The sequence below is a fragment of the Erpetoichthys calabaricus genome, chromosome 4 (assembly GCF_900747795.2).
Source record: "Erpetoichthys calabaricus chromosome 4, fErpCal1.3, whole genome shotgun sequence".
In the NCBI taxonomy this organism is placed as follows: domain Eukaryota; kingdom Metazoa; phylum Chordata; class Cladistia; order Polypteriformes; family Polypteridae; genus Erpetoichthys; species Erpetoichthys calabaricus.
Window position 1 is genome coordinate 127,174,582 of NC_041397.2, and position 23,864 is coordinate 127,198,445.

General features: G+C 34.9%; 1 protein-coding gene across 15 annotated transcripts in view; it reads left to right on the forward strand.

Moving 5' to 3' along the window:
- Positions 1-23,864, forward strand: part of caska (calcium/calmodulin-dependent serine protein kinase a) — a 664,459-nt gene that overhangs the window by 595,546 nt on the left and 45,049 nt on the right. For all 15 annotated transcript variants that reach the window (XM_051926109.1, XM_051926105.1, XM_051926112.1 and 12 more), the window contains 3 exons: positions 1,865-2,053; positions 3,192-3,270; positions 18,956-19,041. In XM_051926109.1, the coding sequence (XP_051782069.1) occupies positions 1,865-2,053; positions 3,192-3,270; positions 18,956-19,041 (354 nt within the window). The remainder of the gene's footprint in view (positions 1-1,864; positions 2,054-3,191; positions 3,271-18,955; positions 19,042-23,864) is intronic.

The window sequence follows — 23,864 nt, forward strand, 5'->3', positions numbered from 1 at the left end:
ATTTTCTTTCTCATTTTCTGAGAGTCCTTCAGGTGCCTTTTGGAAAACTCTAGGCGGGCTGCCATGTGCCTTTCACTTAGGAGTGGCTTCCATCTGGCCACTCTACCATACAGGCCTGATTGGTGGATTGCTGCAGAGATGGTTGTCCTTCTGGAAGGTTTTCCTCTCTCCACAGAGGACCTCTGGAGCTCTGACAGAGTGACCATCGGGTTCTTGTTCACCTCCCTGACTAAGGCCCTTCTCCCCCGATCGCTCAGTTTAGATTGCCGGCCAGCTCTAGGAAGAGTGCTGGTGGTTTCGAACTTCTTCCATTTACGGATGATGGAGGCCACTGTGCTCATTGGGACCTTCGAAGCAGCAGAAATTTTTCTGTAACCATCCCCAGATTTGTGCCTCGAGACAATCCTGTCTCGGAGGTCTACAGACAATTCCTTTGACTTCATGCTTGGTTTGTGCTCTGACATGAACTGTCAACTGTGGGATCTTATATAGACAGGTGTGTGCCTTTCCAAATCATGTCCAATCAACTGAATTTACCACAGGTGGACTCCAATGAAGCTGCAGAAACATCTCAAGGATGATCAGGGGAAACAGGATAGATAGATAGATAGATAGATAGAGAGAGAGAGAGAGAGAGAGAGAGAGAGAGAGAGAGAGAGAGAGAGATAGATAGATAGATAGATAGATAGATAGATACTTTATTAATCCCAATGGGAAATTCACAAGGATGCACCTGAGCTCAATTTTCAGCTTCATGGCAAAGGCTGTGAATTCTTATGTACATGTGCTTTCTCAATTTTTTTATTTTCAATAAATTTGCAAAAATCTCAAGTAAACTTTTTTCACGTTGTCATTATGGGGTGTTGTGTGTAGAATTTTGAGGAAAAAAATGAATTTAATCCATTTTGGAATAAGGCTGTAACCTAACAAAATGTGGAAAAAGTGATGCACTGTGAATACTTTCCGGATGCACTGTATTTGTAGTGCTCTGAGGCTGTAAATGGAGAAGGATATAAGAATAAGTACCACTAACTGAAATACACAAAAAATGTAGTACTTTTTAAAGCAAAACATATGCTTTTCAGATTGTTGCAAGTACTGTCAGCCATGTGGTTCTTTGACCCTCAATGCTTTAATAGTACTGAAAATTTGGGAACTAATGATTAGTGTGTAGTTATTACCTTCACAAATGTATTTTTAAAACATGTTGTCACATTATCATATAATGTAATTATATATATAATTGCCAGTTATAGTATGCGTTTTTATAATTTAGGTGTATGTCAAAAGTAGATTTCATAGTATTAACATACATTAATGGAATGGTCAGCTGCTTACAGCAAAAATAGGGCTTTAATAGCTAACTACATTCACATATACACACTCACTTCTTTATGCCATGTCAACAATGGAAAATAGAATTGAACACTTAATCACTATTGCACTCCTGAATCTGTAAATGTACATCTTAATTTAGAGACTTTAGAGAATTTTGGCAATATGTGCTAAAAAATAAACCACCAAAAATATTAGTAGGCTTTTGATTAGATTCAAAGGTTACAACCTCCTTTCCTGTGATTTTATTAGGAAGTATATACAGTGAGTAAAGAATGAAGTTTGCAAATAAATGGTTGTAAAATTAATGTTTTTATCTCAGGTTTACTTTGCTTTATTTCAGTTTATTTCATTAATACTTCTTATAGAGAACTCTTTCCTTTGAATGTGGTGTATTTAATTCACATATCTTCTATTATCAGTCTTTAAATTAAAATGTTATTTTTATAACGCCACTATTGATAATGCATGAGAGATATTTTTAGAAAGTTTCCACTGTTTTGTTTAATATTTTTGTTTGCAATTTTAGGCCTTACTGCAAACCCATGACGTGGTGGCCCATGAGGTTTATAGTGATGAAGCATTGAGAGTTACACCACCACCCACTTCCCCTTACTTAAACGGAGACTCCCCAGAAAGTGCCAATGGTGACATGGACATGGAAAATGTCACCCGAGTCCGTCTTGTACAGTTCCAGAAGAATACAGATGAGCCCATGGTAAGAAGAAGTTAGTAATTTTAAAAACTTTATTCTGTATGAATTGGCCTAAGCACATTAGTACCCACACATAAATTATTTTACAGTAATTCTTCAGTTAGTTCTGTTTTTTTCACCTCATCTGTCTTAACATGATTTTACTCTTAACTATTTCAGTTTAAATTTGGTGTTAGTTAGTCGCAGATCTACTGTGGCATGCTTGACTGTGCAGTTGTGCCAAACCCTATCTCTTCATTAAAATGCATTCATTTTTACATTAGGCACGATTTTTAAACTAGCTGTAAAATCATGCCATTGCGAGACGTCATGTGACAGAAGTCAAGTGTTATTCTGACTAAAGAGGAATCAGTTTTATTATGATCAAAATCTCTGTTTAATATATATAATGCTTTTTGCACAGAACACTATCACAAATCACTTTGCAAAGGAAGCAAACGTACAATTCGTTGTCATTAAGAACAGGAGGAATAATATTTCTTGATTGAACTTTTCAATGTATTCAGAAGATACAGGTATTGTTACATAATTAGGAAAAATAAAATTGTTGTGAACATTTGTATTCTTTGTGGAAGTATAACATTTTTCCCATAAAAATTAACATGAGTGTTGGCATCAATTAAATTGTAGAGACAGTCATGAAAACATTTTATTAAGTCTTCTGTTAGAGAGTTGTGTTTGTCATGGTGTGCTGCAACTATAAGTTAATATTTTGTTTAATAAATACTTCATTTTTAGTTGGAAATCTTTAGTGTATTTTTTTACTTTAATTTCTAAAAGTTATTTACACATGTATGGAAGAAAACACCTTTGTATCTTATTTAAGGAAATAATTTTAACATTTATATCTTTCCAACTTTTTCGCATGAAATGTAGCACTTGCTACTTCTATTTCTTTTATAGCTTTAGTTTCCTGTAGCTTCATCTTGTCAAGGTTTGACCCCAGTTGAACTTGAAAGCTGAAACAGCATGTGCATGATTGCACTTCATTGATCACCAGCTGCTTTAACTTGCTGCAGTGACAACTCTTGGGGAGTGTTACCCTCAGACACAGCAGGCTTAAACACTAGCATTACATTCAGAACCTGTAAGCATCCTTCCTTATTGTGCCATACTGATACATATTTGCTTTTCTTAATAGGGAATCACTCTTAAAATGAATGAGCTAAACCATTGTATTGTAGCAAGAATTATGCACGGTGGAATGATTCACAGGCAAGGTAAGCAGTTGTGTATTTTGCATTTTTTAAAGATCTGATCTAACCACACATTGAAAATAAAAATAACGTATTACATAGAAAAATGTTGAAAACTATTCTCCAGCCATGAAATTAATCTCAAAATATGAATTGCTAGGGTTGAATTTCTGATTTTACTCTCTTTTGTGTGTTACATTTGTTACAGCTTTCATTAAAAAGGTATGAATGATTGAAGGGATGTTAATTTTAAAAATATATGTTTATTATTTTTTAATATTAAGGAATATTAATCATTGGAACCATTGGAAATACTTAAAGAATCATATAAGTAAATTTGGCAACTACATACTTTTTATTACATTTTATATAAATTATTGTGTATGAAATATGAAAAATTGAATTATGTAAATGTAGTTTTTTATAAAGGTTATCCCTAAAACTTCTGTTAAAAATACATTATATTTCTGGAGCTCTGTTGATCAGTGGTTACTACTGTGAGCTCTAAAGTCCTAAGTTCAACTGCAGCATGGTTTAATGCCTGTATGCAATTTATGCATTTTCTCAAGGTCAATGTCAGTTTCTTCTGATATTGTGAAAATGTATATGTTCAAATAATGATCATCTTCAATTCTATGTTGTTTCAGTATTTGTGTGTGCCCTTTGATAAGATAATATTTTCCAGTCTTTCACCCAGTGCTTATAGGACAGTTTGTAACACCGAGCAACTGTGTAACTTAAAAGGCTGGTACAGAAATTGGATTAATTAATAGGTAACTGTTTACTATGCAATTACAATAGGTTAGTCATAAAATATTATTTTATCAATTTATTTACAGTTTGTAAATTAACAATATTTTTTTCAGGTAGATATGTCTTTAATGTAGGCAACAATTATTGACAGGTATAGACTATGAACCGCAGCAAAAACCAAGAGATTTTCCTAGCACAGTGGATCTCAGACTTAGTCATGGGGTCCCCAACGTGGCTGCAAGTTTTTGTTCCAACCAGTTATATAATCAGTTAGTTGTTTTCCCTATAATTGATTTCATTTAATTAGCTGGTCTATTTTCTCTTCACTTATTCTACATTCAGAAAAGCGCAGCCATAGATTTTATATTCAAAGACATTTAGAAATATTTATATTTTTGTTATAGTTTTAATAGCTTAACTCTGTGTTATTGTTTTCCTATTGGGTTTGCCTTTTTCTGTGTAGTTTGCTCCCTTAACTATATCCTAATAGTAACAATCAGTAAAAGAGCATACACCCATGCAAGTGACACTGAATGGTAACAGGCTGCTGCTATGTCAGCATCAGACCTACCAATGTGCTCAATAGTAAATGGATTAATACCAGAACACCTGCAAATGCAGAATGAAAATCATGATGAGGAAAATCTTAAAAACAAGTTAGAAAAAAACTGACATTTTCTTCATGTAACATTCAAAATCTCTGCTTCATTCTTATATACATTTGCCAAACTTAGTTTTCTACTATCTATATAGATGCCAAAACTTGGAAACTGTGAAAAAAACACTCGCTTAATTAGACAAGAATTTCATTTAATAAGGTGCTTGCAAAAAAACCTGCAGCCACATAGGGTCCCCAAGACTGGGTTTGAGAACTGCTGCTCTAGCAAGGCATTCTTGTCTGATTTCTTCAATATACATGATTCTTAGGACTTATATTTATTACTAGATAATTTTTTCATATGTAATGGTTAGGGATGCTCTGATCAGGTTTTTTTAAGGCTGATACCGATCACCGATTTCATGTTACTTGATCAGCAGATTCTGGGGTTTTTTTGTCCTTTATCCCTTTAAAAACATTTTACACTAAGCTCCTGCATAACCAGATGAGATGCCTTATGTCCTATGTTAAAGTTAAACTACAGGTTTTAGCTATACAGTTTTTATTAAGAAAATGAAATGCTATAGGCTTATTGTTCAGTGACCATAAAAATATTTAAAAAAATAAAATTTCTTTAAAATATATATTTTAATAAAATATATACTAAAATATTTATCCATAATACATATGGCATAAAAGAAAAAAAATTCTTATAATTAAAAACTCTTTTTAACTTTTTCTGAAACAACACTTCATTAAAAAAAAGTAGTTTTCACCACAACAAAAAAAGATGTATGTATACAGTGCATCCGGAAAGTATTCACAGCGCATCACTTTTTCCACATTTTGTTATGTTACAGTCTTATTCCAAAATGGATTAAATTCATTTTTTTCCTCAGAATTCTACACACAACACCCCATAATGACAACGTGAAAAAATTTTATTTGAGGTTTTTGCAAATTTATTAAAAATTTGAGAAAGCACATGTACATAAGTATTCACAGCCTTTGCCGTGAAGCTCGAAATTGAGCTCAGGTGCATCCTGTTTCCCCTGATCATCCTTGAGATGTTTCTGCAGCTTAATTGGATTCCACCTGTGGTAAATTCAGTTGACTGGACATGATTTGAAAAGGCACACACCTGTCTATATAAGATCCCACAGTTGACAGTTCATGTCAGAGCACAAACCAAGCATGAAGTCAAAGGAATTGTCTGTAGACCTCCGAGACAGGATTGTCTCGAGGCACAAATCTGGGGACGATTACAGAAAAATGTCTGCTGCTTTGAAGGTCCCAATGAGCACAGTGGCCTCCATCATCCGTAAGTGGCAGAAGTTCGAAACCACCAGGACTCTTCCTAGAGCTGGCCGGCCATCTAAACTGAGCGATCGGGGGAGAAGGGCCTTAGTCAGGGAGGTGACCAAGAACCCGATGGTCACTCTGTCAGAGCTCCAGCGGTCCTCTGTAGAGACAGGAGAACCTTCCAGAAGGAAAACCATCTCTGCAGCATTCCACCAATCAGGCCTGTATGGTAGAGTGGCCAGACAGAAGCCACTCCTTAGTAAAAGGCATATGGCAGCCCGCCTGGAGTTTTCCAAAAGGCACCTGAAGGACTCTCAGACCATGAGAAAGAAAATTCTCTGGTCTGATGAGACAAAGATTGAACTCTTTGGTGTGAATGCCAGGCGTCACATTTGGAGGAAACCTGGCACCATCCCTGCAGTGAAGCATGGTGGGGATGTTTTTCAGCGGCAGGAACTGGGAGGCTAGTCAGGATAAAGGGAAAGATGACTGCAGCAATGTACAGAGACATCCTGGATGAAAACCTGCTCCAGAGCGCTCTTGGCCTCAGACTGGGGCGACGGTTCATCTTTCAGCAGGACAATGGCCCTAAGCACACAGCCAAGATATCAAAGGAGTGGCTTCAGGACAACTCTGTGAATGTCTTTGAGTGGCCCAGCCAGAGCCCAGACTTGAATCCGATTGAACATCTCTGGAGAGATCTTAAAATGGCTGTGCACCGACGCTTCCCATCCAACCTGATGGAGCTTGAGAGGTGCTGCAAAGAGGAATGGGCGAAACTGGCCAAGGATAGGTGTGCCAAGCTTGTGGCATCATATTCAACAAGACTTGAGGCAGTAATTGCTGCCAAAGGTGCATTGACAAAGTATTATGCAAAGGCTGTGAATACTTATGTACATGTGATTTCTCAGTTTTTTTATTTTTAATAAATTTGCAAAAACCTCAAGTAAACTTTTTTGACGTTGTCATTATGGGGTGTTGTGTGCAGAATTCTGAGGAAAAAAATGAATTTCATCCATTTTGGAATAAGGCTGCAACATAACAAAATGTGGAAAAAGTGATGCGCTGTGAATACTTTCCGAATGCACTGTGTGTGTGTGTATATATATATATATATATATATATATATATATATATATTCTCACACAATCAATTAATTGATATTGGCAATTAAACACTGTTTAAATGTAAATATAAATGCATTATTTTTTTTTTATTTATTAATTTTTATTGTAATTATTCCATACAAATAGATCAATTTATAACCAAATAAAATTGAAGACAAATCAAACCCCACCCCTGAGAAGAAGAGCTTAGCCAAAGGAGAATTGCTTAGGGCTTTTTAATAAGGCAACAATAAACAAAAGAAAGGGAGAAATAAATATATATGCAAATAAGAGATGGAGAAGGGAATTAAATGCGGTAATAGTTATTTCTCTTATTCTAAAATAATATTGATTAAATCCTGCCAGGTTTTGAAAAACATTTGTACAGATCCTCTAACTGAGAATTTGATTTTTTCCAATTTCAAATAATATAAAACATCGGTTTCCCACTGACTTATCAGAGGAGAGTTATGATTCTTCCAGTTTAACAGAATAAGTCTGTGTGCCAAAAGTGTAGTGAATGCAATAACCGTTTACTTGTCCTTCTCCACTTCAAGTCCGTCTGGGAGAACACCGAACACAGCTGTTAATGGGTTAGGAGGAACTGTGATACCAAGGCTGTCTGAAAGGCATTTAAAAATTTTGGTCCAAAATGATGTTAGTTTGGTGCAGGCCCAGAACATGTGACCCAGTGAGGCAGGATCTTGGTTACAGCGTTCGCAGGTTGGATCTTGCCCTGGAAACATTTTGGACAGTTTTAAGCGAGACAGATGAGCTCGATATATAATTTTTAGTTGAATAATTCTATGCTTTGCGCATATGGAGCTCGAGTGAATTCTCTGCTTTGCTACCTTCCACTCCTTTTCTGATATATTGATTAAGAGATCTTCTTCCCAATGTCCTCTTAGATCTTTGAAAGGTAGGGACTCTAATAGGATTTTATATAATGCGGAAATAGTGTTTAATTCCTTGAAATTGAGCAGTATTTTTTCCAGCATTGTGGAGGGTACGAGGTGGGGGAAATCGGGCAATTTCTGTTTAACAAAATTTCTAATTTGCAGATAGTGAAAGAAATGTGTAGCTGGGAGGTTGAATTTTGAACATAATTGTTCAAAAGATGTAAATATGTTGTCTATATAAAGATTCTCTGAGCATTTTAATCCCAAAACTTTTCCAGGTATTAAAAACTGGATATGTTTGCGAGGGTTGAAAGAGGTGGTTCTCTTGCAGAGGTGCCACAGATAAAATATTTTCTATCTTAAAATGCCGGAAGAATTAACATTGTTAAGATGAATATCCTTCCTAAACTTCTTTTTTTATTTCAAAACATTCCAATATATATCAATAAATCATTTTTTAAACAGTTAGATTCAACAATAACCTCATTCATTTAGAACTCAAAACACCCACGTATCTGAAGAGTGACCCTACAAAGACCTCAGGCAGAAGGTGGCATGGCTTTACCTAATTTTCAGTTTTATTACTGGGCAGCAAACATAGAAGCCGTAAAAACCTGGACACAAATAAATGAACATACACAAGCTTGGTCCGCAATAGAAGTAAAATCCTGTAGGACTTCTTTATACTCCCTGCTCTGCTCTCCAATAAATGCAAGTTATCGCAAATATACTAATAACCCAATTGTGCTTTACTCACTGAGAATATGGAACCAACTTAGAAAGCATTTTAAGGTTTTAACTATTTTAAATTATTAATTGCAATACAGCTTTTTTGCTGTTAAAATATACATTTACTATATTTATACAGGTGTGTTTTTTTTCTTCAGTGTATCAGTTAGACATTTGTAATTCTTGAGTTGTTATTACCAATATAGATTACCATTTTAATTATGTAGTACTTGTTCCTACACAGTAAAAATCTTTTAAAAAACCTGTAACTGTATCAAATGTTCATCAAGAAGACATAAGACTAACATGCGTAACAGGTTTATAAGTAAAAGACACATTTCTTTGTTAAGCTAACAAGCGTATTTTTTTTACTAAGCAGCAATTTCAAATTCTTCTTTCTTTTCTTTTTCTAATTAATAATGTAACCTTCCACAATTAAAACAAGATCGCTGTCCAAACACAAACATTGTTCGTTTTAATTTAAAGGACAAAATAAAAAGGTCTGACTTAATTAAAGTAGCTTTTTTGTCTAATTGTAAAGTTTATTACTCCAGTTTCTTTAACATAAAGGCTAATATTCCAAATGCCTCCTGCTCTCTGGTAAAACAATCCTCAACTTGCTACTGTTTGTTTAAAAGCGTGGTACCAGCTCAACTACTGTAATACCTGGCATAAAGGAGCACTGCAACTAAATTACTGCAAAGCAGGGGCTATTCAAGTGGCGGCCTGCAGGCCACATGCGGCATTCTACAGTAGTACAGACTATGAATGCAATACTTTGCATAGGCTAGCAACATTCAATCCACAATACAGCATACTGTTGTGTGTCTTGAAATGGTGGTAGTAGTCTATGACACAGTTATTTTGTTTTTTTTTCGTGACAATACCTCAACTGCAACAGCTTGTCGTGGCATTGACTACATATTAAATGATTCTATCATCAATTGTTTACCAAGTCTTAGTTATATTCCAATTTCATCAAGTGAGTGCGAACGTGTTATGCCAATGAGAGCCTCATTACTGACAAGCACTGTTTCCGCACTTCTCTTCATACAGTACAGTTGGTTGGTCCTTCATTCATTCACTTCAATCTTGCGGATTCATGGCTGTTATAAGGATGACGATCAGTCATTGACATTCAAAGCAAAGAACAAATTAGAAAGACTGCATTTGATGAAAGCATGCAAAAAGTTTGAAATTTTCTTTAAAACTCAGTCAAATTAAGCATTGATTTCTTTGTGGGACTATGTAACTTTTCTGTAGAATGTACAGCTCATTATTTTCCTGCGATTAATATTCTTCGATTTTGGATATTTTCTTTTTTGTAATTTTAAACTGTCAAGTATAATATTACGCAGTCCAATATGCTTGTGCATGTAACATAAGGATAACACCATTGCCTCACAATAAGGAGATGCTGGGTTCATGTCCACGGTGCATCTTCAAACTTAGGTTAATGTTTTCAGACATTACATGTACATTTGTAAATTCTTTATTATTATTATTATTATTATTATTATTATTATTATTATTATGGTAACAGCGACAATGACGGCCACAGTGGAAACCAACAAAAAAGATAAATCTCCAGCTGGACCTATCTTGTTCTTTGACAGTTGAATGTCATTTTTCGTCTTCAGAATAGACCTTTTTTAAATAAATTTGAGTTATTTGCGAATAGCGACATTCAATCTCACAGCCCTAGTCCACGTAATCTAAAACAATATGTGATTCATAAGACCAGGCCACCTTCTTCCAGTGCTGCATGGTCCAGTTCTGACAATCATGTGGCCATTGTATGTGCTTTCAGTGTTGGACAGGGGTCAGCAGGGGCACTCTGATTGGTCTGCAGTTATACCACATATATAACAAGCTGAAATGCACTGTGTGCTGTGACACAATGAGAAAAATTCAGAGATTGTATTGTTGTAACTTACACATTGAGCTCTAATTGATAAATAAGAGTAAAACTTGAAAGTACTGTCCCCTGTCCCTTGGATGCCAGTATGCTTCTCCAGGCAGCCATGGTCTATGGTGTCAAAGCTGCACTTAAGTCAAGAAGCAGCAACATTGACATCAATTTAGAATCAACCGTGATCAGTAGATCATTACTTGCTGTGGTCAAAGTAGTTTCTGTTGAATGATAGGGCTGAAAGCCGGATTGAAATTTGTCAAAAAGATTATTGTCAGACAAGTAGGCATTAAGTTAATCAGTGACCGCCCTTTCAAGTAATTTTGACATAAAAGAAAGATTGGAAATTGGTCAATAATTATTCAGAATCTGTGGATCCAAGTTAGCTTTTTTAAGCAGTGGCTTAATAATGGCAGTTTTAAAAGCTGAGGGCACAGAGTCAATGGAAAGTGACTTATTGATAATATTAAGAGTAGTACTAATTAAAACAGGAGACAGTTCCTTAAATAGATAAGATGGATTAGGGTCTCATATGCAGGTTTTAGGTCTGGAAGCAGTTATCAGGCTGGAGAAAGCCTCAGGGAAAATATTTTCAGATTGTGCAAAGTGGTAAGAAGTCTGAGCAACAATGCCTGTAACACATGAAAGTACTATAGAGTTTATAGCCATCATTCTAAGAGGAATATAGACCACTAATTTTATGTCTAATCAAGTCTATCTTATTTATAAAAAAACCTCAGAAATTCATCAGCATTGATTTAAGAGTTATTGGAAGGAGCATTCTGTGTAAGCTTGATAACTGTATCAAACAAAAACCATGGATTATTTCTATTCATGTTAATCAAATTAGAGGAATATGCTGTTCTAGCAGCTGAAAATGTGATTTATAATTTTTAAAACTTCCTACCCAGGCAAGATGGAAACCCTCTTGTTTTGTCATAAACCACCTGTGCTCAAGTTTTCCACAAATCTGTTTGAGTGCATGGATGTCATCTGAAAACCATTGTGTGGATTTCATCCGGGTACGTTTTCTTGAGTTATAAGAGGAGCAATAGAATCCAACAATTTAAGCAATGTACTATTCAGATTATCAAGTAAATCACAATTAGTACTACAAGCATCAAGTATATCAGGTAAATGCTCATTCAGTGTAGACTTAGCATTATTGTCAATGTTCTCTTGTTGCCTAATATATCCCACCACTTGACAGATGCCATTGTAAAGAAGTAATTAATGCTACTCACTTCTCTTATCAGTGGTTTTAATGTTGTGGCTCATTGGTGTATGTAATTATTTTTCAGCTTTTGTATAGGTAACTGATAAAGCAAGAGAAGTACCTTAATAAAAAGGGTACTAATTATAGTATATTGAAAGCATATAGTTCTACATATACAGTAAATAATGAGGCGATTAATATTCCCTCATGTTTTAAGGTCATATATAATAATGTTGTCCAGGCTCAGTTGTTTATTATTTTGGATGTCAGGGCATGGAGATTAGATAAGTGAAATTAGATGAAAATACTCATGGTTGTGACCAATCAGATAGACTGAGATTTAATGATGAAACCTGCTCAATGTGTTGATTTTTCTTAAGGATCAGTTAAACTGATCTTTGTATGAGAGTTAGAATGAAAGACATCATCACATGGGGCAATTATGGAAAGAAAAAAAACTGAGCACACTGATCATTGAAAGTTCAAGGGAAAACAGAGAAGCAATCGAATATTTCATCAAAAACAGTGTGTTATGAATATGAAACATTTTGAGTGATCAGGTTCATCCTTTGATGAAGCATTTCTATTACAGTGGCAGTGGAAACTCCCAGAATGATGTTACTTCCATCCACAGGGTACAAGACATTAATGACTAGTTTGTGGAGAATGAAAGCAATATAAATCATATACTCTGTCCTTCCCAGTCACCAAATATTGACTCAGTTGAACACAAATGGGAGATTCTGAAGCAGTGCTACAAAGAATGCTTTCTATTACCAAAGAAAAGGTGCTGTATTCTTCCAGTAAATTTCTAGGTTTTTGTTGGTCCCATGCCTTATTATGGCAGTCTTTGTACATGTTATCTTTATTTTTACTGTTAATTCTTTACACTCCATATTTATATCATGTTATTTGAAAGTAGCATTTTGAGCAACATTCTTGAAGTATGTTGTGGCTTGAAAAACTTATTTACTAAAATATCCATGTAAAACTTGTCATTTTATATTTCTTGTCTGTGTTACAGTCAAAACTAGCAACTGCATTCACAAACATGTGCATTCACCTGTTGTTCTTGTACTATATAATCACTATGTAACTTAGGCAGCTTTTTTGTTTCCTGTCTGATATATACACAGTATATATGCATAATTAACCTTTTTAAAGAGGCAAGAAGAGCTCATGAAAGAGATGAAATTTAATAAATCATATCCTCACAACAAAAAATGTTTTTTAAGATAGGAGTGCTCTCACACCATCACTCTATCCAAAATGAATGTTAACTAACCAAAGTTATAAAAAGTTTCTCTATAATTCATTTTTTGTAAAGTACTGTGTACACCAGGCAGGTGCGTTTTTGGACCTTCCTATGTTGCTCAGTCACACCTGTAGAGTTTCTGGCCAATCTCCTGAATCTCCGAACATATTTTCAAATCAACCACTTTTCCAGAATCCTACTTCCAGTCATCTTTTGACCAATCAAAACCTTGCCATGACTTACCTCTTTTATCTTAAAGGCAGTAGGCATGTATGTGGAAAGGAATTTTATATACCACACACAAGACCATTTTTAAATACATTCACAAAAGATCACCTCCAGGGTCAGTAAAAATGCCTTCTGGAACTCCTGGGGCCATTGTCTAAAGCCTTAAGTAGTATCTGCTATTTTTGACACTGAAAGCCCCAGTATTCGTGTATATCTAAAAGAACCCAGCCACATATCATTATTAGGTACTTCTGTTGCCCCCCTGCACCCATATTACCATTCTTCTATTTTCTTTCTAGCATCAAAGCTTGTTTGTAATCTTCCTTTAATCGCAAAAATGTGCTCTCAGGTTCCTACAAGGTCCTTACCATACATATGCAGTACTGTTGTGCAAAAAATGCTGTAAAACAGAATGCTTCCAAAAATGATGCAATAATAGTTTTTAATAATAAATACATTTCTTAGAAAGTCCAGTAAACAGAACAAATAATAAATATAAATTAAATCAGTTGCCTTAAAAACTGAAGCAGTTCTCTTCAGGTACTCTTCCTTGTAGTTTCTGAAGGTAATACTATTTTGGTAGGTTATTACAGGCTTTTGGTGTTGAGAATTTCAATTAAGGATCAATATGCCTTATTATTAGTTTCAGTGCTATTAGCTATGACAAGTAGTAGGCATCAGGCAGTTTAAAAAGGACACCATTTATTTTGGCTGAATGGCCCTTTGCTTGCCTGCCTTTTGCTTGCTCATTTTTGAACTTTTGTGAGTCAAGGTCATTATGTTCTCCGAAGAAGCAAGCTAGCAGATTTTGTTTTGAGAATGCAAGTGCTGAGCTTCTCACTGCCAGAAGACTAAACAAACTGCATGCAGTGTCTTTGCCTGTGTGAATACTAGACAGACTCTCAAGCTAGCACATAAAATATATAACAACAACAACATTTATTTATATAGCACATTTTCATACAAATGATGTAGCTGAAAGTGCTTTACAGGATGAAGAAAGAAAAAAGACAAAATATCAAAATAAAATTGGCAAAACTAATTAACATTGAATAAAAGTAAGGTCCAATGGCCAGGGAGGACGGAAAAAACTCCAGACGGCTAGAGACAAAAATAAAATCTGCAGGGGTTCCAGGCCACAAGGCCGCCCAGCCCCCTCTAGGCATTCTACCTAACATAAATGATGTTAATCAGTCTTCATGGTTTTCAGGCTTCACGTGGAAGAATTTGATGATAATGGTCATGTGGATCTCTGGCCTTCAATCCATCAATGTAGGGACAGCATGGTGCTTTGAAGTATCGCCACCACAGAAAACCCGAAAAATTACAGCAGAGAAAGTAGGGGTTATTACGGATTTCGGAGCCACCATGAATGATAATGATAATTAAATGCATATACAGAATATCAGGGTTAAACTAAAATGAAGCTATGAAAAAGCCATGTTAAAATAAAATAAGTTTTTAGCAGTTTTTTAAAGGTCTCCACCGAATGTTATTAAAATACCATTATTAGAATGTCATTTTAGAGAAATAGCACCGCCTCTCAAGACGGACTATGTTGTATTCTGTTATTTTAGCCTTCAATATCTCATAGTGGATAATCAGTTTAGTTTTTCTCCATTTACGCTGAGCTCTCTGGCATATTTCATTACATCAGACACTGTTTGGCATTTAGATTAATTAGGGCTCATCAATACTTTGGGCAATAAAGTTAAAATAAAATGCATTATGGTATCTAGTTAGTCTGAGCTATATAAGAGCTTAAGAGTTAATTATTGAAGGTTAGGGATTTTTCCCTGCACATAGATGCCTGTGAAGTGAGCAACAGCTTAGCCTCTGTCAGACAAGTGTGCAGCTGCACACTACAACTTAATAGCGCTGCTGGCTGCTTTCATGGGTTCTTATATTAGCACACACTTATGTATTTTAGCTTAGCATTAAAGTTTATATGCCAATGCTTCTTATATATGTTGTCACAAGAATAATGAGAAGACATCAAAAAAGGTTTGGGGCAGCCACCCATATATTGTGCCCTGGCTGCAAAATGGGTTTGGTTAATGAGTTATGTTCAGGTTCAAGTCCAAAACAGAACTGATTTTAAGGCTGTAAAGATGGCGGCTTTAAAGGCCGAGACAGGAAGTGATGTCATCGAGACTTTAGCCAGAACAGATGAGATTGATGTCGTCAGGAACATAGGTGAATAAATAAACTAAATAGTATCATCTCCAGACAGAAGAGCAGCTTCAGCGACAGACTGCTGTCACTGTCCTGCTCCACGGACAGATTGAGGAGATCGTTCCTCCCCCAAACTATCCAACTCTTCAATTCCACCCGAGGGGGTTAACGTTAACATTTAACATTATACGAAGTTATTGTCTGTTTTTCACCTGCATTATTATCATTCTTTAATTTAATATTATTTATTGTATCATTATGCTGCTGCTGGAGAATGTGAATTTCCCATTGGGATTAATAAAGTATCTATCTATCTATCTATCTATCTATCTATCTATCTATCTATCTATCTATCTATCTATCTATCTATCTATCTATCTATCTATCTATCTATCTATCTATCTATCAATCGGGGCGGAAAGTGACGTCATCAATGGTGCCGGAACCGTGCTGGATTTCCCGTGGATGGTCTGCAAAGGATTGAGAGAGAAAGTCAGTACACCTTGCCACCTCATGGTCTGGCGTGGAATTACTGTTGTTCAGGCCTTTTAACTGCCTCCTTATCTCATGTCTGTGACAATATACTGTATATAACCCAAAGATAACAAATAAAGCTAAAGTAGAATGTATTAGTTAGCTTAAAGAATCAATTGGTATAGGCTTGTCTTCTTGTCTTTTCTTTCAAGCATGAAGCACTGTGTCAAAGCTTTCCACAGCTTGGCCCTTATCAGTGAAGCTGCGTGTATAAGGGTCCAAGTGGTTTCTGCAAGTGAATTGTTCCCTGATAATTCAGCCTGCTTTAGGTATCCAATATATAACACACAACTGTGCAAGCATAGAAGAGCTGGACCATTTCCATTTTCAAAATTAAGTAAGCTTGATGCATTTTTTGTTTGCTGCACTCAGTTTCTATGGCTGGCCACTGCATTTTTGGTCCTTAGCCTTGCCTGTTTGTTAGTGCGTCTGCAGAAGACCTTGGACAAGACATATGGAAGAAACTGCCTGCCACATAATTTCTGCATTGGAGAGACCCTGATCATGCAGGACTGACCATTTTGTGTCTTATCAGTATGCTCACTTTTGCTACCTTGTAAGATCTGCAGGTTAACCTGCCACATCTACAATACTACAATCTTATTTTAACGGTGGTTGTCTCTTGATTAGTTTTAATCCCCCTGCACAGTTGTCTTTTTCAGTTAATCACTTTGGTTCAACCTTCACATCAACTGGAAAGTGGCCTATTACTATGTTAGTTTCTTTCTTCAAGTAATTTCAGATATTTTACTCTATTGCTTTATTTTTTGTAAAGGGAATTTTTAGAACTCTAAAGCACTCTGTTTTCTGTTGACACATTTTTCCAAATATGATAAAATAGCCATCTAAGACAAAATATTTTTGAATGGTACTGCATACATAGTTATTGAATTTTATTGTCAAAAACATTTGTGGAATATAATAATAAACAGACAAACAACCAAACAGGAACTGGAAGCAAGAGCCATGGTTTGGGGGGCACTACCAATCAAGAGGAGAGAGAAAAAAGGTGAAAATGATAAGAAAAAAAAATATGTCTTTTGGCTTAGCCTCTGCAAAGCCAGTAATCAGCTGGAATTTATTAGACGAAGTCTGAATTGTGGTGCTGGTTGAGTGATTGATCTGTGCAGCAGAAAGTTCTAAATGTATGAGATTACGGAAAGAAAATTTCTAAATGTGGAATTAAACTTGATGTTACAATATTGAAAATCCTAAGTGTTTACATGAAAATTGCATCCTTGTAAAATCCCTTCTTACATTAAGATTTACTTTAACCTGTACTAACTCTCCAAGACTCCAAAATAGACACATACTTTAGAAAATAGAAGAAGAATTGAAGAATAAGGAATACTGAAAATTCATCATTGTACACATTGAATTAAGATGTATTGCAATAATTCGAAAAATATCTACTCCTACATATGTCAGGCTGTATTACTGTTGACCTGTTTTTTTTTCTTTTGATTTAAATTTCTACCAATATTAGAAATAGAAATATAAAAACATTAACCAACTATTCAAGTAAATTTTTGAATTTGTCTTTCAGACTTTCATGACACAGAATGTTATTAGTAAGATATATATCATTATCCCTACTTAACCTCTTTACTCCTACATGTACAATAGTGCAGTAATGTTGGTGATGTACATAAATTATTATGTGGTCTTGGGTGATAATTTTTACACCTGTCAGGCCATTCCAGCTGTATGTAAATGACAAACTCTAACATTTAGATTGTAAATTGACACATCTGGCAGAAGAGAAGAAATAAACTAACCCAATGGCATGGTCACTGCAAGAATGCCATGTCCCATTCATGAAATGAACCCTCTTAAAGGAAAAGTTTGTTATTTTTCAAGTCAAAGTTATTTGTTTACAGTCATGACATATATTAGTTTGCCACATGAAATTGCATTCAAAACCAAAGCATATTTTATAAATTAAAAAAAAAAACCTACCCCACTGTTTTGTGTTTGGAGCTTATAGATCCCTGTTTCATATTGTAAAAAAATGCCTTAAAACTTACTAAAATATATCCATTTTTCAAAACAAAAATAGTATTGAATATTGATCCATGTCTTGAGATTACAGATATATTGCAAAAGAGTGAAATCATGTCGTTTTAGGAAGGCAAACCATTGTTGTGATATTCAGCCATTTTCAATGGAGACTACATGGTGTGTTGCTAAGCTATTGAATGTTTTAAAAATCAAGAAAATATAAATATATACTGCGTGATTGTCAGTTTACAGTATATTCATTAATGGGATTCTCCTGCTTAACGCTAGAGGTATCATCAGTCAAGCTGACAATCCTGTATAATTTGAAAATTTATTAACAATTATTTGTAGGCTGAACATTTTTTAGACCTGAGTGGAATCAATGTATAGAATGTATCAATCAAGATGCATTGTAACAGGAATAATACACTCAGTAGACTGTGTTAACCGTTTGGAAAAATAATGCCCATAACATATCTGTTCACCATCCCAAGTCAAAACTTTTAATGTATATCTGTAAGGCAGCTATATTGTTGAAGGTACAACTCCCGTGACAGAAACATACAAATCTGTTTATTTTGAAAACTGGTACTATTCTTGGATTTGCTGCCTCCCATGAAAATGTGAAATATTTTACTCTGTTGTTAATGCAACTTCATATTTAAGAGATAGTTAAATAGTTTTCAAACCAATTGGTATGTACCCCTAGTATCAGATTCTGCTTGCTACAGCATTAATCTTATTTATGTAGCGATTGTTACAAGAATGGCAAGGATTATAATTAATTATTCATATTTTCCCAAGATGCAGTCCCTCTGTTAGTCCTTACTTAGCTTTTTAATTTTTGTTATTTTTTAAAGGTGGTGATTTCCATTCACATTTTCTGTAACTGGTAGTAAATTTTAATATATTTTTAATACTGCACTAGACTTTATTTGGGTGATTTTATTGATCAGTACATATACTATATTTTTTGTTAATGGTTATGAAATTGTTTCCAGGAACTCTACATGTTGGCGATGAAATTAGAGAAATAAATGGAATCAGTGTAGCCAACCAAACTGTGGAACAACTGCAAAAGATGCTTGTAAGTAAACAATCTTTTATGAATACAAAAGGTTTTTAAAGAACTGTGCCATTAAACTCAATTCCTTTTGTACCTAATGTTTCTGAAATGGAAGAAGTAGTAACCTTAGCCCTTTATCCTGTGAAATCCAATTGCTGTTATTTTTTTCATTCAGAAATTTAAAAATTTCAACAGTTATGATTAAAGCCCAGACCATTACTGTCCAACATACAGTAGTTATCAAATAATTCCATGTAACTACAGTTCAGGGTATGAAAAAGTTTTTTAATTATTTGTGTCAAGTGTACCATTAGAAGAGTGCTCTTCTTTGGACTTTCTCTTGCATTTCTGTGCCTTTTTCATAATATGGAAACTTGAACTACACATAGTGCAGTAGATGAGGTCTCACTAAAGGATTATAACACCTAGGTATAACCTCCCTTGGCTTGTAGTCTACACAGTGTGCACTGTTATCCAACATCCTGTTAGCTTTTTTTAAACACTTAAGCACACAGAATGTAGCCAGAAACAAGTCCACTTCAAGTCCTAGCTCTTTCACATAATGTATACTTTCAGGTTTAAAACATGTCATTGTGTATATTCAAATCTGCACTTGTAATGATCCGGCTTTTACTACATGCAAGTTATCTGCCATTCCACCTAGTTTATTTATGGATGGCACTTTTAAACAGCTTGTTATATTTGCATTCTTTTCAAAATCATTTATGTACTATACATTCAAATGAGCAACAGCCTCAGGATTGATACTTGGTGTCCCACACATTAAAATTCATTTAAATCAGTAACAAGTTTCTTTGCTTCTTGCATTTAAACCAATTTTGCTAGTATCCACACACTGTTCATTGAGCTCCAACTTCTTTTAGTTTTATCAGTAGCTTCTCATGTAGAACCTTGTTGAAAATTAAAATAAATAGTATTATATGCACCTTTTTATTGTATGCTTTTACTGCTTCCTCATAGAATTTCAGCATATCAGTGATACACTGCCTTCATCCATCTAAACCTATGTTGATTGTTGACTAATACAACTCAACCTATAGTGACCAACAATGAGCAACCAAAATTTGCAAAAACCTCAAGTAAACCTTTTTCACATTGTCATTATGGAGTGTTGTGTGCAGAATTCTGAGTAAAAAAATTAATTTAATCCATTTTGGAATAAGGCTTTAACATAACAAAAGGTGGAAAAAGTGATGCGCTGTGAATACTTTCTGGATGCACTGTACTTTGCAGTAACTGTTATTTTTTTAATACTCACTAACTTTCTTAAACTTTCTAGGATAACAATTATCTAGTTGAGGAGATTTATTTAATTTCACCCTTTTCAATCTGAGGGCACTTCTCCCTTTATAATTTCCAAATCACTGAGTTACCTACTAAATAGTCTCAAAAGGTTTAGCAACTGAAAACTTCATAAAAATGGAAATGCAGAGCATTTGCTGTTTCATTATCTGCATTTAAGTTAAGTTTACCCATACTATTGTTAATGCACCTCCTCCTTGATCATTCTTACTTGCATTGGCTCATCAACGCATAACATGTTACCACTCTCTGGTTAGTGAATATTACATCAAAACCTCTTTCCTCCATATATAAGGTTATCATAATGTTAATTTTGGTTTGAATGTTATTTATTTTCTATTGGAACATACAGTAGAACATTGTACAACTGTACATGGTATGACAATTTAATTCATGGAATGCACCTTTAAAAAATATACATGTGGAACTGTTGCCTTCAAAGTACTCCCCTTGTGCATCTATACACTGACTTAAACGGCATTCCCATTTCTGGAAGCAGGGCTGGAACTCATTTTCAATACGTATTAAAGTCCATCATTGTTGTTTGTGGCTGTCCGCTTCTGGGGTCATCTGTCACATCTTCTCGCCCATCTTTGAACCTCTTATGCCACTCAAACACACTCGACTTTTTGATAGCATCTTCACCATATGCCACTTGCAACAGTTGTAATGTTTCAGTAGTGCATTTGCCGATTTTCACGCAAAATTTGATATTAATTCTTGTACATTGCTCTAAATTTAGATCACCCATTTTTACGCCAAACTGTACATGTAGATATCTATTACCTTCCCAACAGTTAACCAACAACTTGCTCTATCAGCTTGCAATTTAAGCACGTATTAGTTCAGGCATGTTTAAGCACGAATACTCACGTGATTTCGATACAATTACGTCATGGGTGACACTACGCAGCTATTCCAGGAATTAAATTGTCACACCTCATATTTCAAATAAATAAAATGGGTATATCTAATAAACTAAAATTTTAATTCTGACTAGTCAAAAGCTTCAAGTGTTACAGGAGAGCAGAAAGCAAAATGCAGAACTAAATTATTTTGTCATTTCAAAATAAAGAAAATAGGTAATATAAAATAAAATACCATATTTACTTGTGTACCACGCGCCCTCGTGTAAGACGCGCACCCTAATTTTTACAAAGAAAATCATGAAAAAAATTTGCCCCGTGTACGACGCGCATTGTGATTGTATAGAAAGAGTTTAGGGCACATTTTCTGCGAAATGCCCTTCTGTTTTTGTTGAATGGCGAAAGAGAGAGCGAGAGCGCGAGCGAACGAGCGCGAGAGAGAGAGAGCGAGCGAAAGAGCCCAAGCAGAAGAAGTAAATATTACAGAAAAAAATGTCCTCGTGTATGACGCGCACCTGATTTTCTAATGCTAATTTTCTGGAAAAAATGTGCACATGGTACACAGGTAAATACAGTAGTCTCAATTCTGAATAGTCAAAAGCTTTCAAGTTTTACAGGAGAACACACTAAATTTGTTGGTCAACTCCAAATAAAAAAAATTAAATCTTAAGTCTAAAATTCTAAAATTGTAAAACTGAAATCTTAAATCGAGACAGGAGAACACGGAGTAAATTCGTTGGTCAGTTTCAGATAAATAAACTAGGTATTAATACAAAATAAAATCTTAAAAAAAAAACTACCTCTATGCTGTATCCTTTCATTTGTATAGATTCAAACTGTTTTAAATGGTTGTGAAACAAACCCACAAATAAATAGACAAAAACATGCTGTATACAGTATATCCTCCATACAAATTCAAGAAGCTTTCAAATGTGAACACAAGAGAACATAAGCAAAATTGACATATTCTCTCAATTATGGTCAGTTTATACTCCAAGGCAAACATAAAAAAGAAGGACACAAGAAATCCCCATTAGTGCAGCACTTGTTTGGATCTAGGACTGTAAAGACTTGCATTCCACATGCTGTAAAGGATGGCACTGCTTCAGATGGTACAAAAGATTAGTAGTATTGCCTGTCTTTGTGGGAACATGCTTTCAACACAATTTGCAGTGCACGCTACTCTGCTTCTTGTCATACTTTAAATGGCCAAAATATCTCCACACTACCGAATTCCTTGAACCCTTCCTTTCAACAATGTCCTTATCTTTTGGGCCTTGGGCTGTGTCCATTGGGGTGTCTTTTTCAGTAACAGTAATTTTTTTTTGAGCTTTCATTAACATTTTCTGTTGTCATTTTCTCTTTTATCCCACTCACATTCCTGACGTACTGGCATGCACAGCTGTTGCAACCCATACATTAGCACGTGTGCCGCTGCTAGCTGTTACACTCCATGCTATGTGCGTCAACCTAACCTGATGTGGCTGCAACTCTGTTCCAGCCACATGATTGGTTCAGCGCATCACTGTTCTCATTATCATTGGCTTTTTGTGTTTTCTGTCAAAACATGGATGAAATGAGTTCTGCTGACTTTCTTTTGTCATGTGTTATGTTTCTGTTGAGGAAAAGTTATTTAACGATGACTGTCTTTGCCGTTTCTGTGTGTACTGAAAGTAAAAGTCAGCCATATTATAAAGTCTCACAACCACCATTATCAATAGCTCCAACTTTAACACACCTATATCATAGTATTATCTAGATGTCCCAGAATATCTAAAGGGAAACTTCGTATTTAAATATTCTTGAAAACAAAGTAAAAAAATATACAAATTGTTATCTGTCATTCCCTTGGTTAAATATATTATTTATTATCTTATCTTGGTAATGTACTGTTTATAAATATTATAGAATAACTTAGTTTAACAGGCAGTTATTGCCACAAGCACTTCATACAGAAGGCTTTACCCTAACAAAGCTAATATTAGCTTGGATGGGTCTGTTGGTGTAGCTAACATTATGGCAATCTTGAGTGGCTGCAACAAGACTACCCAGAAGCAAGAAACTAACATTGATAAGTCCAATGGTGATGATGGAGCCTAAGTCCCATCTAATGACTGGAAGCAGAAATTATATGTCATTTCTGTAGACCCTGTATAATGGGGATCAGGTACACAGCAAGTAACACAAGTGGCTATTCTGCAAGGGTATTTATTTTTAAAAGAAGACATTTTGGCTTTTGCCTTTTTTTTAATCTCCTTGTTCTACACTCTACTCAGATGTATATATTACCCTGCTTTTGTACAGATAGCAAAAATATACCGTGTTCTCCATATTCTGCTGATTTACTATATTTTAGATTAAGAACTCAATGCTGTACTAATTATATCATTTTCTTTATATTTAAGGTCCCTGTTTTTTATTTTTGAATTTGTTCACATTTTATTACCATGCTGAAGTACATTTAATTAAAAATGATCTGCCTATGCTTTATTTTGTTTGTTTGTTTCTATTTTGGGGAATATAGAACAGGATAAAGCTACTTGAAGAAAATTTCCTAAAAGTCAACAGTAATAATTTGGAAGAAAGTAAAGTTATGCTGTTGTTTGCCCATTTTCTAAATGCTCTGTATGTTAGAAAGAATAGAACATTTTTTAA